Source organism: Coturnix japonica, chromosome 26 (assembly GCF_001577835.2).
Source record: "Coturnix japonica isolate 7356 chromosome 26, Coturnix japonica 2.1, whole genome shotgun sequence".
Taxonomy (NCBI): domain Eukaryota; kingdom Metazoa; phylum Chordata; class Aves; order Galliformes; family Phasianidae; genus Coturnix; species Coturnix japonica.
The window spans coordinates 2,008,315-2,024,264 of record NC_029541.1 but is presented as its reverse complement, the minus strand read 5'-3'; the positions used below and the strand labels follow the sequence as shown (position 1 = coordinate 2,024,264).

At 51.0% G+C, this 15,950-nt stretch overlaps 3 protein-coding genes across 4 annotated transcripts in view; 1 reads left to right on the top strand and 2 right to left on the bottom strand.

Annotated features, from left to right (window-relative positions):
• The window catches only part of SOX13 (SRY-box transcription factor 13), a 31,658-nt gene extending 28,474 nt beyond the window's left edge, over positions 1-3,184 (bottom strand). Inside the window, exon 1 of the mRNA XM_015884885.2 lies at positions 2,987-3,184. The gene's annotated coding sequence lies outside the window, so the exon portion shown is untranslated. The remainder of the gene's footprint in view (positions 1-2,986) is intronic.
• Positions 3,185-4,669: 1,485 nt separating this feature from the next.
• SNRPE (small nuclear ribonucleoprotein polypeptide E) lies at positions 4,670-6,959 on the bottom strand. Its single transcript, XM_015884906.2, has 5 exons — positions 6,800-6,959; positions 6,241-6,267; positions 5,796-5,858; positions 5,624-5,702; positions 4,670-4,947 (listed from the first exon to the last, which is right to left on the bottom strand). Exons 1-5 carry the CDS (start codon positions 6,851-6,853, stop codon positions 4,892-4,894), a joined length of 279 nt encoding a protein of 92 aa, XP_015740392.1. The 5' UTR covers positions 6,854-6,959; the 3' UTR covers positions 4,670-4,891.
• Positions 6,960-7,044: 85 nt separating this feature from the next.
• On the top strand, positions 7,045-14,731 carry MTCH1 (mitochondrial carrier 1). 2 transcript variants are annotated; one of them, XM_015884905.1, is made up of 12 exons: positions 7,045-7,257; positions 8,555-8,639; positions 8,750-8,856; positions 9,064-9,141; positions 9,418-9,475; positions 9,803-9,854; positions 10,217-10,276; positions 11,614-11,707; positions 11,889-11,936; positions 12,137-12,204; positions 12,778-12,853; positions 13,202-14,731. In XM_015884905.1, exons 1-12 carry the CDS (start codon positions 7,060-7,062, stop codon positions 13,274-13,276), a joined length of 999 nt encoding a protein of 332 aa, XP_015740391.1. In that variant the 5' UTR covers positions 7,045-7,059; the 3' UTR covers positions 13,277-14,731. The 2 variants fall into 2 exon arrangements, with proteins under 2 accessions (XP_015740391.1, XP_015740390.1); XM_015884904.1 differs by having other exon boundaries at positions 8,750-8,862.
• The last annotated feature ends 1,219 nt before the right edge of the window (positions 14,732-15,950 follow it).

The window sequence follows — 15,950 nt, the reverse complement described above, 5'->3', positions numbered from 1 at the left end:
GCCACCACCTCAGACAGGGACAATCACAGCTCAGGGGAGCAGCAAAGCTTAAGGACAGCACAAACAGCTCAGCCTAAGGCTGCTGAGAGCTGGGAGGGGGTACTGCTGGCAGTGACCATCCCCAGCCCTGTTGCCACATAGATCTGGGCAATGACCTCATCCTGCACCAGGGGCTCACCCACCCCCCCAGTAAGGCTCACTTAGATACAGACACACACGCATGCGTTCTCAGCCCCTTGAATAATACAATTTCCTCTCAGATAAAGAGTTCCTACCGCAGCCCCCCTTTCCCTCTCCCCCCAAACCAGCTCACGTCTCACGCACCCATTTCGGAGCCCACCTTGGGCTCTGATATTATCTCACTTCCTCGATATGAAATATTAGCTCTGTTGTTGATTTACGATAAAGGGATGGGCTCCAAAACACTGTACTTTGGGGAGGAGGTAGGGGTGCAACAAGGTCTGCTTTGCTCCGAGTGAGAACAAAGCCTTTGAAGGAGCGGATGCTGGTATCTGCCACCAGCGCTGCCCATCGGTGCCCTGACACCTGCACAGGGCAAAGCAGGGGCCCTGGGAGCAGCCAGCACCTCCCATGCTCTGCAGGGAGCTCAGGTGCTCCCATTGACCCTATGTTTTGTAAATCCCAATGCACAAAAGGCAGCCCAGCTCTGGAAGCTGCGCATGATGCCCAACCAAGCACCAGTGCTACAAGCTCAGCTCACAACAGCCGCCACTTGAACCATCTCAACTCTGCTCTGAGCCTCATCCAGCTGAGAGCACAGGAGAGCACCCCCGCAAAAACACTGATTTATTTGGGAAGCAGATTGGCAGGCAGCAGGAGAGCTGCAGAGGCAGCGGGTTGGTGCACAGCGCTGCTCCGCTCAGCCGAGGCCATCGCATCGCTCCATCAGCCACCACCCCCAGGGGGCTATTAGATATTGCTCCTGTTTTGATGACAAGAGACTGAAGGATTGCAGATAAGGGGGAAAACTGAGAAGCAGCAGCTTGCAGCAGGGTTGGACAGGGAGGTGAGTTCAGTTTAGTGTTGGGGCTTTGGCCTTTGAAAGGAAGCAAGCCCTTGGGCAAACCTGATCCCATAGGGCTTTACTGGTGAAATAGGCAACATCTAGAATAGGATTAAAGCATCTTATGGTGAGTAATGAACACTCGTTTGTGAGCTGGGCTTAAATATTCTAGTTCAAGGCACAGGAGAGAAGATAACCCTGTAGGAAAGGGCAAAGCAGCACCTTGCAATGAACTCCTTCCATGCATGCAAAGCAGGGAGTAAAACCATCCTTGGGGCCCAGGTTAGGCTGGCAGAAAAGCAGCAGCATCAAGCAAGCTCAGCAACACAAGTCCAGCTCCTTGCACGCAGGGGCCCGCTGGTATGCAAGGCAGCAGAGCAGGGGGCGGGCGTTGCTGCTGCTAATGTGGCAGAGTGTCCCTGCTGAGGGCAGGCAAAATGCCCATGACTCATTTTTCCAAGAGATGTTACAAACAATAGTAATGATGCCCCTGGTGGGTATGAATGTGAAAAGGCACGATGGGGGGGGGAGGGCAGCCATGCTGGGCACCTTGTGTGTGGGCTGCCAACGGAGGGTACTGCTGCGAACAAAACCTGCTGCAGCCAGTTCTTGGCATTGTGTACAGTGAGAACCCATCGACAAGGACTTGAGGGGGAGAAGGGCGGAATGGCTGCACAGCAAACTCCTCTCCCCAGGCATCTGATCTGCTTTTGATGGATACCAATCCTGTCTTCAGACTAAGGAGAGACCATGTTTTATTACCCATAGTGAAGAACTCCGTTCTCTATTTCCATCTCCATGCAGGACTGAAACCAGAACATCAAGCAGGGACTGCAGGGAAATGATACAGCACCATTTCAGGCTGCTCTTCCTGAGCTCTCATCTCAGTCCTCCACATAAGTTTTCCATATTCAGATGCTGCCCTAAGGGTGCAGCTTCTAAGCCATTTGAGTCTTTGACCTTCCACTGTTGTCAGTTTGATACTATTATTTTTAGGCACACAATCCTTAAAACATACCAGTACTTGAAATATGCTCTCAGATTATGTGTGCCAAGCACAGTGCGGTGAGGCTCTGGGAGAAGGACATTGTGGGGTGGAGGGAAGGTGATTCCCCACCTTGTAAAGCCCACATAGATTCAAATCCAGTCCCACCTGTGGTCCTCCTGCCAAGCCAAGCCTGTCCTGCCCAGGGACTGAGCCCAGCACCTCCACAAAGCCTGAGAGATGTGAGAAGTGCAGCAGTGACTATCAAGAGCACTCAGAAGCACTACTGGTGACTCCATTGAGATCACACCATTGGCTGACTCAGAGGTCCAGGTTCCAGCACAAATCACCCCACAAACCATAGCATCCTACCAGAGAACCACTGAGAAACTCCCCTTCAACAAAGCCAGGACCACTCTGCCTCCCTGCTCGGGGCTGTTTCACAAGCACAGTCCCATGGAAAGACTGGGCTGGGCCAGGGCAAGCAATTCCCAAGTGCAGCAGGGAAGAAATGCAGTCCTTTTTCCAGAGCCCTGAAGCCAGCAGCAGAGAGCAGGCAAACATTTACTCAAGGTACCTTAAAGAAAAGGGAAAATAAATCAAAGCAAACATTGCACAGCTCCACCTGGACCTGAGAGGGCCATCACCTGCCTGCCACAACCAATGCAATGGCTTCGAAATGAAATGCTGTATGGTGGAGATCTCTGCCATCATTAGCACAGACACAGGTCTCAATCACTCGTTTAAGAAAGAACCAGCTCTATTCCTATGTCACCTCAAGGGAGCTCCTTCATAAGGAGCCTTTACCCACCCCCAGACCCACCCCACTCCTGCTCACTCTCGCACTGGAGGGAAAGGAATTTGCACGTTATGGAAAAGTACTTGCAAAAGCAAACACAACAGGCTTCAACGCAGCAGAAAGCCAAGCAACGGGAGTTTTCTAAACACAAGAGCTCAATTGTAAGCATTCACTCTACCTTGCTCCTCCTCACTGCCTCTTGCACAGTCAAAACCAGAGCCTCGTGCTCCTCATTCCCTCCAGGAGCAGGACACCTCAGCAGGGATAAGCCAGAGGAGAGGGCACCCTGCCTGGCTGCTGCCCCGATGGAGCAACAGCTCCACGCCAGACAACCCGCTTTGCTTTCTTCCAGGTTGTTTGGGAGCCAATAAAGCTGCTTGAATGCTGGGGAACTCTGTGTTCCTGCTTATGACACTTAGCTGGAGGGGCAGGGAGCTGGCCGAGCCCGCAGCACCCTCTTCTGTCTAATGCATTCTTGTGCAGCCAGCTTGGGTCACCCTCCATCTGGCACTGCAAGCTCAGCCCGATGAAACATTACCTTCTGGCTGCCTCCAGCTTGGAAACACTCAGGAGGTTGGAAGGATTCGGGGTTAAAAAACAATTCGGCAAGCATTTAGATGAGTCAGCCCTGTGGTTTTTATGAGGACAGACAAGTGCTTCTTGGGAAGGCAAAAGCAGAATTGTTTTTGAGCCCCATCTGTGTGCTGGTAATGCCTAGAAGCTCTGTTCTTGGGCTGCAGTGCTCCATTGCCAGGCCCTGAACAAACAATGGGGCTGCATTTCCTCCTGGCCATTCACACACACTCGGACTCTCCTGCAGGCTCTCTGCAGTTTGTGTGGCTTCCTGCTTGGGAGCTTCTCATTTTCTTTTGCAACTCCCCCACGCACATAATTACTGCCTATTTTGGTGCCTTATCATGAGATGCTTCAGAGCTGATTAGCTTGGACTTCCTTCCTCCCATCAGCAGCCTACTCCTATATTGACGTTCATTTGTGCTAATCTGATAACATCAGAGAGCAGAGGAGCTCTAGGAAGCATTACAATGACTCGAAGTGCACAATTTGGAGTTGGCAGCAGCACTACTGATAAGAAAGAGCTGTTTCTCCTAATGCCCACATCTCACAAAGCAGGCACAAGAAGGAAGAACAGACTCTGAGTCAATGCTACCTCAGTGGCCCTAAACCAGACCCAAGCAACACAAGGCAGCAGATCCCCTGGCAAATAAGCTCTCCCCAACTCCATACCTGTACGGTGTTTTCCATATCCACACAAAAGGAAAAATGATTAACAGAAAAACAGGGGATTGCTCATCCAAGCAAAAGGGAACTGATCTCTGGCTGATGGACTAAGAAACTCAGCTCACTTATGGAAACTTAAATAGGACAGATCCTTACATGGATAATAGTGATAAAATCCAGCCACATCTGACATCCCAGCACTAGGATTTAATGCAGAGATGCTGCCCAAAGAAGAAATTATAGATTTAATCCCAACCAGCTGCCCTATCTAATGATGATATTTTACCAAAGTACAGCTATTAATATAGTTTGTGATGTCGGATCACTGTATCACAGCCTCAAATCCATCACCAACCCACTGATCCACCAGAAAGCACCCAAGGAACCAGCTGTTTTGACAACAAAGGGTGGTAATTGCACGTAGAACCTCTAACAAACTTAATTAGAGCCATGCATGCTCAAGCCTGACAGTGACACCAGAGCCTGTCCTGTCTCATGTTGTAACTACCCAAAAAGCACAGAGCTATCAGGAACTTATCGGACCAACAGCAAATCACTTGATGTACATTTCTCTGCCTTCTCCAAGCATAGAAAGCTGAGAATAAAACCATGCAGATTTCCGTTTACAGACAACGTGAAAAATGTTTATTTGGGAAATACATCCCTTATTGTTTCAGACTACAAAAAAAATCACTCCTACAAAAGGAGGGGACTTTGAGCTCAGCATGCAATGCCAGTTACATGTAACTTTCTATCTACCAGCAGGGGTAGATCTCCCACTGCACCTTCTTCATTCACTCCAAACCATTCTGAACTGCAATCACTGCCCTAAGAACAGCGATTTCTAGTTAGAAACACTTTGTAGAAGAGTGATATTGTCTCCTTTTAACATGATCCGACCTGCAACACAGAAAGGAAATGGGGGATTAGAGAGATCCCAGAATCCAAGAATACCTCATGTTTTCACATATTATCCCACAACAGGAGATGCTTGCAAGAAGATGCCCCTATTATAGAGGGGGAGGGTTGCAATGAGTCCTATCCCTGCTGGCAGCCCCATATGGAAAGCATAGCAGGGCAGGGTCCATACTCATAATCCACTCCCAACTCTCAGACACCATCTCAGCCCCAGCAGAACACTGTCCCTGCTATAAACTCAATCCGAATCAACGCATCCCCTCATCACAGACAGCTTTATCTTCTCCAGCAGCGGTAAATAGTAAATACCACCAGTCAGGTGGCTCCTGCTTTGGCCAAGAGTTGACCCAGCAGGTACGAGAATTGCTCAGGGCTACCAAGTTTAGAAACAGCCCAAAGGAGTTTGGACCAGACTCCTCCAGACACCTCAGTTGTACAAAGACAGCATTTAAAAGATAACAACTGGTCTCAGGCACAGGGAGATTCTCCTTTACATTCAGCAAAATCATCACCTTTAACAAACATCAGGAACAAAGACTGAGCCAGCACCTGCCCAATGCTCTCCCAAACCAACACCTGGCATGTGCTTTCCACCTTTAAGTGTTGCTACCAGCAAGGCTCACCCAACCACCTTTCATGCTATAACACGTTGACATACCCAGCTGCTTCCTTGATTTTGTTTTGGAGTGAATCTCCTCTGCATCATCCAGCACCAGGTTCATATATTCATCGAAGCCCTGAAAATCAGTGGCAAAAACACTCAGTTGGTAGCACACAGACTCATGAACGTGGGAAAGCCAATGGTAACACATGGACATGTTGGTACTCACAATGATGCAGCCTTCTATCCGCATGTTCACCTGCTCATAAAGCCACACCTGGATCCTGGACCTCTGCAAAACAATCAGGGTGAATAAACTGGAAAAGAAATGCTTCAAGCAATGCTGGTCTTTGCTTCTGTGCATTTAAGAAAGCCTTGCTAGTAATGTGGTGAGAAATCTTTGCAACCAACAGCCACTGCAGCTCTGAAACACCCCAAAGAGCAACTCCCAACACAGAACCTTGTAGGTGTGGGTTATTGAGTGTGTGTTACACACACAGGGGCACAATCAACATACAAAGGTGTTAATGCAAAGGGAGAACGCTCATCTCTGAGCCAGCTCTTATGCTCCCAAACAGCACCAGTTCTTCGTTTGAAGCCGATGGGCTCCAAAAGCAGCCAAGAAGTTACAAACCCAAAGGCGAACCCAGCCCTGCCCCGGCCCCAGTACTCACGTTCTGCAGGTAGCGGAAGATGAGGTTCTGTAGAGCAGCGTTAAGGACGGGAACAACTCCAGAGAGACACAAGGCCCTGCAGGGCCGCTCCTACCCTCCACTCGCCATCGGCCCCAGAGACGCCATAGGCTCCATAGGCCCCATAGACCCCACAGGCTACATAGGTCCCACTCGGCCCCAGAGACCCCACAGGCCCCAGAAACCCCATAGGCTCCATAGGCCCTGCAGGCCCCAGAGACCCCATAGGCCCCACAGGCCCCATAGACCCCATAGGCTCCACAGGCCCCACAGGCCCCACAGGCCCCACAGGCTCCATAGGTCCCAAAGGTCCCACTCGGCCCCAGAGACCCCGCAGGCCCCATAGGCCTCAAAGGCCCCACAGACCCCATAGGCCCCATAGATTCCCCCATAGGGCCACACACCCCATAGGCCCCATAGACCCCACAGGCCCCATAGGCCCCATAGGCCCCACAGGCCCCATAGGCCCCATAGGCCCCATAGGCCCCATAGGCTCCATAGGCCCCGCAGGCCCGTCCCCTGCCCCTCCGGACAAGGATACGATGGGCTGCACCATCACCTTCTGCACCTTCTGGCCCTGCCCTCGATACGCCATGGCTACTCCCTGCCCGCCGCCACCACAAGCTCCGCCGGAAGTCGCAGAGAACACCGGAAGCCGCTGAGCAAGGCGGGAACGCGCAAGGGACGCTGGAAGACTTGCCGCTCTAGGAAAGCGGGAGGACCGCGTCTCTACTGCTCGCAGATCCCACCAGTGCTGTCTCGCATTAAGATCCCGCCCACCAATACGCAAAGAGGCGGCGCATGCGCAGTGGTGGCGGCGGCGGGGCCATGGCGGGCGAAGCTCCGCTGCCCTCGGTGGCGCTGGCGCCCCCTGGCGGCGGGTCTGGGCCTGGGGTCGGACCGGGCCGAACCGACGGTACCGAGGGGCTGTTCGTGGCTCTGGGCGCTGGGCTCGCCGCCGTCAGCCACCCCCTGCTCTACGTCAAGCTGCTCGTCCAGGTCCGGGGCCTAAAGGGGGTGTGGGGGGGATGAGACCCCCGTGTGGGGGCAGGGGGGAGGCCTGAGGTGTAGGCCGAGGTGTGAGGGGGGGTCGTGGGGCGTCTCTATGGGGTGACGGCCTGTGTAATGATGGGGAACCCCATAGGGAACTATGGGGACCCTGTGCAAAGGGAACCCCCCATATGTGGCAATGGGGGTTCCCTCCTTATAATGTGTTGAGGGGGGTAATGGGGGGTGACGGCCTGTGTAATGATGGGGAACCCCATAGGGAACTATGGGGACCCTGTGCAAAGGGAACCCCCCATATGTGGCAATGGGAGCTCCTTATAATGTGTTGAGGGGGTTAATATGGGGGGTGAGGCTGTGTAATGATGGTGGAACGCCCATAGGGAGCTATGGCGGACCCTGTGTAAAGGGAACCCCCCAATATGTGGCAATGGGAGCTCCTTATAATGTGTTGAGGGGGGTAATGGGGGAGTGATGGCCTGTGTAATGATGGGGAGCCCCATAGGGGGCTATGGGGACCCTGTGTAAAGGGAACCCCCCATATGTGGCAATGGGAGCTCCTTATAATGTGTTGAGGGGGTTAATATGGGGGTGACGGCCTGTGTAATGATGGGGAACCCCATAGGGGGCTATGGGGACCCTGTGTAAAGGGAATCCCCCATATGTGGCAATGGGGGTTCCCTCCTTATAATGTGTTGAGGGGGGTAATGGGGTGAGGAGGGTCGTGCTGTGTGATGGGGTGGCACTCAGTCACCGTTATCTGTGTGTATGGATCCCACCTGTAGCTGTGAGGATGGAATGGGGAGCACTGTGGGAATTGGGATATTGCTGCATCAGGGACAGCTGTATAACAGGGAATGGGAACTCATATATAAACATATATACCAAAGATAAAGACCAACGTGTGCAGTGGAGGCTTGTTTATGTGACAGGTGAGGGGACCCCATAAAATGGGATGGATGAAGATACCCACACAATGGGGATTCCTATATAACAAAGGATTGAATGTGGGTCTTCATCCCTCTTCATCCTCAGAACCCCTCTGTAATAGGGAACCCTATAAAATGAGGGGGATGGGGGCCTCCTGTACCCCAAGAGGAGTAACAGGAAAGGGACTGCCTATATCATGGGACACCCATCTGTCATAGGGACTGTCCATATCATGGGCATCCATAGGGTGATGGAGGGTCCATTCAGCAGCTCAGGCAGGTGGGATTGAGTCCACACTGCCTGTCAGCTTCAGGACTTCCATCACTGCACTGGGGATCTGCTCATAGGGTTTGTTCTGCAGGTCGGGCACGAACCACTACCTCCAACTGTTGGAAGAAATGTACTGGGAAGGAAAGTACTGTACCTGCCTGGCTTCTTCACCTACGGTGAGTCTTCCTGTGGCCACCCTATGCAGGCTGTGCTCTGGTCAGGGCAGAGCTCTCACTGTGGGTCAGCTGCTTCCAGACTGACAGCAGCCTGGTGTTTTCTTACCCAGCCAGACACATTGTGAAAGTGGATGGGAAGAGAGGCCTCTTCCGTGGCCTTACTCCTCGCCTCATCTCAAGCACTTTATCAACCATCACCAGGGGGAGCGTGAAGAAGGTAAAGGTCAGCTTCTCTCTCCATTAATCAGCTTAATGAGGCATCCAGTGCTACTGCAGCAGAGCCACAGAGGCTGCACATGCTTGCAACCAGCCACGACTGCGTGTGTTGTCTCCTCATGGCTCCAAATAGTCCTCCAGGACAATAGGAATGTGATGCTCAGCATCTCCCATCAGTTTTGACCACGTTTCTTCTCTTCCTCCTCAGGCTTTTCCACTGGAGGACATGGAGCACGTGTCTAACAAGGATGACGTGAAGACTTCCCTTAGGAAAGTGGTGAAAGAGGTGAGAAATGGATCCTCAGCATCAGTGAGTGATGAGGGAGATCAAGCTGGGGATGTGCCTTGAAAGCAGGGACAGCTTAAACTGTGGCTTGTGAGTGGAATTCCAGGTGGTATTTAGTAGGCACTGTGTGCAGAGGTGAAATACTTCATAGAAATAGAGGCTTACCACAAAGAAAAACAGCTTTAAAAGCAGGTCTGGGATCGGAGCTACACTGAGGGAAAGGACCCAATCTGCACAGGAGGAGCTTTTCATGCAGGTGTTCCATTTTCTCCCCAGACATCTCACGAGATGATGATGCAGTGCGTGTCCAGGGTTGTGTCACATCCATTGCACGGTGAGTCCTGTCCCTCTGCCTGTCCTCCCCAGACTGAGAAACCCTGCCCTGACTGAGGACAACCCCCAGAACAACCAGAGAACCTCATCATATAAACAGAAGTGTATGAAACCACAGAACAGATGTAGATCTCAAGGACTGGGATGGCTGATTGACTGACCCGTAACTACATACTGAAGGAGAGAACCAGTTTGTAACATGCCTTGCATTGATGAAGGCCACTGAGAGGAGTTGATCTGCATGAAGAAAAGGGCTGGCAAAAAGATTGGGTTTACCTTTTCCTTCGCGTTCATTGCAGCCCAAACTCATTTCTTTCTCTCTTCTTAGTGATCTCGATGCGCTGCATGGTCCAGTTTGTTGGCCGGGAAGTCAAATACAGGTGAATGGCTGCAGTTCTGGAGAGTTTAGCACATGAAAACACAAGTCCTTGAGTCAGGCCTGCCCAGTGCTGCCATGCTGGGAGGTGTTATGATGATCCAGGAGGTTTGGGAGACTGAAAAAGGAATCTGAGCTGTGTTTAGGGGGTGGATGACAGCGGGGTGAAGGGATATGGGAAGGCTGGACTCTGCCCCTGGAATCCCCTTCAGTTCAGTTTTATGCCAGTGGGTGCTTTGGTGGCTGCAGTGCACTTTGCTAATTACTCAGTGAGTTTCCTGCCTTTTTGTTTTAAATGCTAATAGAAAGGGAAGCCAACTGAGAGACAACCTCCCCGTGCTTATAGCTCTTCTCCTTTCTTGGCAGCGGTGTATTCAGTGCTATTGGCAGGATATTCAAGGAGGAAGGGATCCTGGGATTCTTTGTGTACGTGAGTTGTTTGATTACCTTCTCCCATAGATGCCGATGACTCCCTGAGCTCCCTCCTACCCGTAACCCTGTCTGACTGCAGGACTCTCACATCACTCCTGTGAGCACAGATTGAATCTGTGCCTTTGACAGAGCTCCAGTCTGACCATTAAGTTTTCCCCTGATCTTATCTTCAATCATACTTTTAAAGCCCTGAGAACACTCCATATTTTTACTTAGCTTTTACCCCTCCCACTGCTTGTATTTCTTTGTGTTTTAGCAGAGGAGCATTTAAAGCACTTGTTTGTGCAAAAGGCACCAAGTTCAAGTGCAACAATGAGGCTCCTTATTGAAATAAGAGCCCAGGGCCTGGATAAGAAGCACATTCCTCTGCAAAGCACCGTGGGTGCTTGTAATGAACAGCTGGTTCGTGCTGGCAGCAGGTTTGCCTGTCTGATAGGAGCAGGGCACTGCACAGTGCAGGAGAACTGCTGCCCAGAGCAGCTTGCCCAAGGGAGCTCAGACCCCATGTGTGATGCACGGTGAACTGACAGCATCACTAAAGTCCAGCAAACACCTTCTTGCTTCATTCCTTAATTACATCTATAAGACAGAGCTTCCTGCTGCCTCTGCTTCTGGGGGGGGCTTTGGCCTCAGTCCCCTCCCTAGAAAACAGCTTTCAGAAAAGGAGCTGGCTAAGTTCCCTTTCACCACATAAAATAAACACTGTTGGTAGCCTAATTAAACGCAATTGTTCACAAGAAAGGTTTTAACACGATGTAGAATGTCTCAAGAGGGCTTTGAAGTTATGTACGCCCTGCAACTCCGCTAGGAAATCACACTGCCACAAGGGGAACGCAGACTACACCTGCAGGACCAAACTGTTGCTGCTTTGCTCTCAGCACTCCTAATGCCATCTAAATTCCATTAAAATCATTGAGAACCACTTATTTCCCATCACCTGACAACCTCTGTGTAGCCATAACCAGTGGCACACGCTCACTCTGAGGGCATGCCCAGCTAGAGAGGAAGATATTTCAGTGCACGGACTTACTTTGCTTCCCTGGTATCTACAGCAGTCTCCTATTGTAAGCAGACCAGGTCAATATTCTCTGGGCCATGAAATGCTCTTGACAATACAATAGCAAGTGGAGCAGGCTGGTTCAGAGTATGTTTTCCCAACTGCTTTTTCAATCAGAGCAGGAAATAAAACTGATCCCCTGAGGTCCACAAGAGCTTCTCCTTTCAGTTCCTCCCACAATAAAGATGTATTCTGGGTAGTGGGATTCTTCTGTGTTGGCAAAGGGAGGGGTTGGATCCTCCTGCACCTCACACCTGTGTTTTTGCCATTGCAGAGGTTTAGTCCCTCACATCCTGGGGGATGTCATCTTCCTCTGGTGCTGCAACCTCTTGGCTCACTTCATCAACACCTACGCAGTGGATGATAACGTGAGTGGAACTGCCCAGCAAAGGGCTTGGGAATCTGTACCAAGCACTTCGAGCTGTGGGACATCAATGGGGATGGGAGGCTAACACTGAAATAGACTCAGGCTCAGAGGGATGTCATGTAGTGACAGGGATAACCTGGTATTACCTACCTCCCCCATAATCCTTTGGCTTCTCCTTTCAGTTCAGCCAGGCATCGGTGATCCGGAGCTACACGAAATTTGTGATGGGGGTATGTAGACAACTGCCACGTCCTTCCTCTGCTTCCTGCTGTTTGTGGGGTTAGGGCTCGTGTTCTGGGGGCAAAGCAGGTACATTCAAAGTCTGTACTTTACATCCGAAGATGAGGATAACTTAACCAACATGCAAAAAGCTAGAACTACTGCTTTTGATATGAACATCAGAGATGCTACCAGACTTCTGTGCTTTCAGATTGCTATGAGCATGCTGACGTATCCATTCCTTCTCGTGGGAGATCTCATGGCAGTGAACAACTGTGGGTATGTGTCACACTGAGATCTAATGCTTTCCCTGCAGTCTCTTGTTGTCTGAAGCCTTTGCTAGCAATCATAAAGGTTTCATGCAGAACCATAAACTATATGGTGCTTTGCAGAGTCGCCTGGTTTCCCATCCCAGGTTACTTACAGTGTTAGAGCAGAATGAAAGCTCAGATGGAGAGGAATAATTGGGAGAGTTTGGTGGTGCAGCCTGATCCAAACTAGACCAAAGGCAGAAGGGATCAAAGAGATCATGCATGAAGAAATGCAAAGCTGTTAATGCAGCACAGGGTTTGGATCTCACCCACTGGTGTAATGCTGTCTTGATATCTGCTCCTTCTTGAAGGCGTAGATATGGCATATAGTCTTTGCACTCTTAACGTATCCAGGTAACACTCCTTGTTTGTACACTCCTGGGGTAATTAAATTACATGATCCACTGCAGTGTAACAAGCTGGTCATTTGGCCTTCAGCCCAGTGCAGACACCGTGTCTGTGTCCTCACTTACGCTTGTGTTATCTCTGGGTATTGTGACAGCTGTACAGATCATCTAAGCTATTTTTCATTGCCGTGCAGGTTGCGTGCTGGCCTCCCTCCTTATGCTCCTGCATTCACATCCTGGATCCATTGCTGGAGGTATCTCAGTAGCCAGGTGAGGAAGTGAGGCACACACAGTGCTTTGGGTTCCCTCCACTCCTTCCTGAGGGCTCTGGCATTGCCCAGGGGTTACCTGTGCTGCATCCTTGATGTGCTCTGTAACTCTTTCCATCCTTCCAGTTACCAGTACCAGGCATGGCAGTACTGGTGTGTTCCCATTACCTTAGCTTTCAGCCTGCAATGTCAGGCATTGCATAGAGCAAAGCCCCACGGCTCTGCCCTGTCCATCAGGCATCCCTGTTAGAAGTGCCTGACCCCAAAGCTCCCAGGGTTGAAATCCCACTTTCTCTCCTGCAGCAACCCAGGGTGCTCATAACCATAACCCCTTTGTTTTCCTCCTCAGGGACAGCTGTTCCGTGGCTCCAGCCTGCTCTTCCGCAGAGCACCCATGCAAGCAGCCTGCTTCCCTATCGACTGACCCCAGCTTGCAGGGAGAAGTACAAACTTGGACTCCTCGAAGAACCCTAAGCTTGTTTCCATATGTATATTTGTTCTTTTTGATCCAAAGTCTGCGGTGCCAGAACAAGACACCTCCTCTCCAACAAGGCCAACCATCAGTTGAGCTGCAGTGATCTGGCTTCAGGCTCCAGCTGAGTCAAAGCCCCTTCCTCATGGCTGTCTTGATCATGATGCATAGGAGAGAGAGCAGAAGGATGTTGTTTCTCTGGGCTGGGCTGTGAATCTGAAGATACTGAGAAAGTGTATGAAACCAGAAAATGCCCAAATGCAAAAGAAACCAGCCTCAGGATGCAGGGACAAAAGACTGCTTTGTTCTGCCTAAGTTGAGAAGTGGCAAGAGATCCAGGGCTGCCCTGCTGGGAAAGCAGCAGCAGCACAACCAGCTCCTGCCTTGACTCTCCTGGAGAGGGCTGATACGTGGGGCAGGTAGTTTGTGCTGGACAGGGTCAAGAATGAGACACATACTTTGGGGTATCTAAACACAAGGGAGCAGCCCGGCTCCCTTAGGTATGAAAGGGAAATGATCATTTCAAAACAAAAGAGAAACAGTTCCACTACAATGAAGTGCAATGCATGACCTTAAGAGAAAGGTATGACTGGACTCCAGGACAGCATCAAGACTTGAAGATGGAGAAGGCACTTAGTGAAAGGATGTGCCTGGTGTCTGCTGTGGGAAGGCCTTTTGCATTTGGGATGCACCTCACAGTGCAGTGAAGCTGGGTGTACCACAGGCAGCACTGCATGTTTCTAAGGGGAGGGTTTGGTCCCTGGTTGGATCAGCCCCTGCTCAGATACTGAGTGTTTCCATGCTGGATCGTGCTGCATCACACGAGCAACTCCCACATAGGGGGGCATCACCACTTCACTGATGGACAAGCACAGAGTCCTGTTACGATGCTGAGCTGTTGTAAGGGATCAATTTGCTAACTGCTATGAGCAGAAGCCTTTGTCTTGCAATAGAGGCACCAGGCCCATCACTGTCTGAAGCAAAGGAATAAACCTCATCCAGCTGAAGGCTTGGGAATGGAGCCACTAAGGCCTAAGGCCCTTACATAGCAGAGCTCACCAGTGCCAGCAGTGCAGGATTGATCCTTAGTTCCCATACACAGAATTACTGTTCTTTTCCCCCCTTCCCCAGTCTGTGCTGCTACCACAGCCAGGCAGATCCCCCCACGAAGCAGTCTTTTGCACAGAGTTCAGTGTGTTACTGCGCTCCCTGGGAAGAGGTTTTGGGGCCCTGAGGAGGCTGCTGTCCCCCAAAGCTCCCTTTGGTGTTGTGAAGTCAGTCCTGTCCATCCTCCATCCCATACGGTTTGTGTTACAGTACCAACACTCAATGCATGGCCCCATCCCCTAACCAGGAATTCTTTGAAAGAGGATTTAACTATGCTCCAAAATACAGCTATAAAACAACTCTCCTCGCTCCTTTTTCTTTTCTAAGGAAACATTCACCTGTTGCGTACAACAGGCTCCTTTGCTCAGGAAGGGTTTCCATTTGAGGCCTTTTAATACATGAGCTGATTTCCCATATATCTGAGCATCAGGTCCTGCACAGCCCACATCAGGCAGTGCTTGCCCAGGAACTTGGTCTTTAACCACAAAATAAAGGCCACCTTCTGCTCACACCACCTGCAAAGCCTCTTGTAGCACCTTCACCTTGCACACACCCTGGCTGCCTTTACAGCACTGACAAGTTTTTCTTTTAACCACCCCCTGTGATGCACAAACTCCTCTAGAAACAACCCTTAAATGCGGATCAATCAATTTTAAACAAAAACCAGGTTTCAAAGGCCTTTGGGTAGCACACAGGAGGGAATGCACAACCTCAGCGTGACCTTAAAGCAGGGGCTGTCATTCATACAGTCATTAACTTCCTTACCTCCTGCTTTCTGGGTGTTCATGTCCCCTGCTTCATTTAAGGCATCCCTCTATGGGCACAGGAGCTCCACCAGGAGTAAGCAACACCTATGCAACCCCTCCCCTTTAATTGCTGCCTGTTAATGGGTGCCCAACCCCTGCAGCACAGGTGACAAAGGATGGGGCCCTGCTGCTGCAATACAGGGGCTCAAGGCTGAAACTGCAGCTGGGAGAACAAGTGAAGTGGGATGGAAGGAGGGTTGGGTCCTGCACTGAGGTCTCATGCACAGCCCTGGCGCTCCCCTATCTAGCCAGGAAGCAAAGTTGTGTTTAAATATTGACTCTCCAGCACAGCATTAGGATGGGTGGAGTTTGCAACCGCCCCGTGCCTGCAGTTTATCATTCCCCAGTGGAAAGGGGAGATTACCAGGACTTTGGCCTCATCTGCTCCCAGCTGCCGAGGGGACAAAGGAGGCAGAGATTGAAGCTGGGAGAGGGAAACTCAGGTCAAGGCAGCCCTGAACCTCCCTGGGGCCCTTTCTCCTTGCAGAGCTAAAAGCCCTTTAGCAAAGAGAAAGACCTGAGCACACCTTTCCCACTTCAGTGTTAGGCTTATGGGCAGTGAGGCAATGCCCCTGTGGCTTTGCTGCCCTCTGTGAGTCTCTTTGTGTGGCTCTCCTGCAGCAGGGAGCTCCATAGAGGCAGATAGTACTCAAAATAAGCCCTGGAGAGCTGGTTGGTGCAGCCCAGTCCTGCCGGGATGGGTTGAAGGTGGG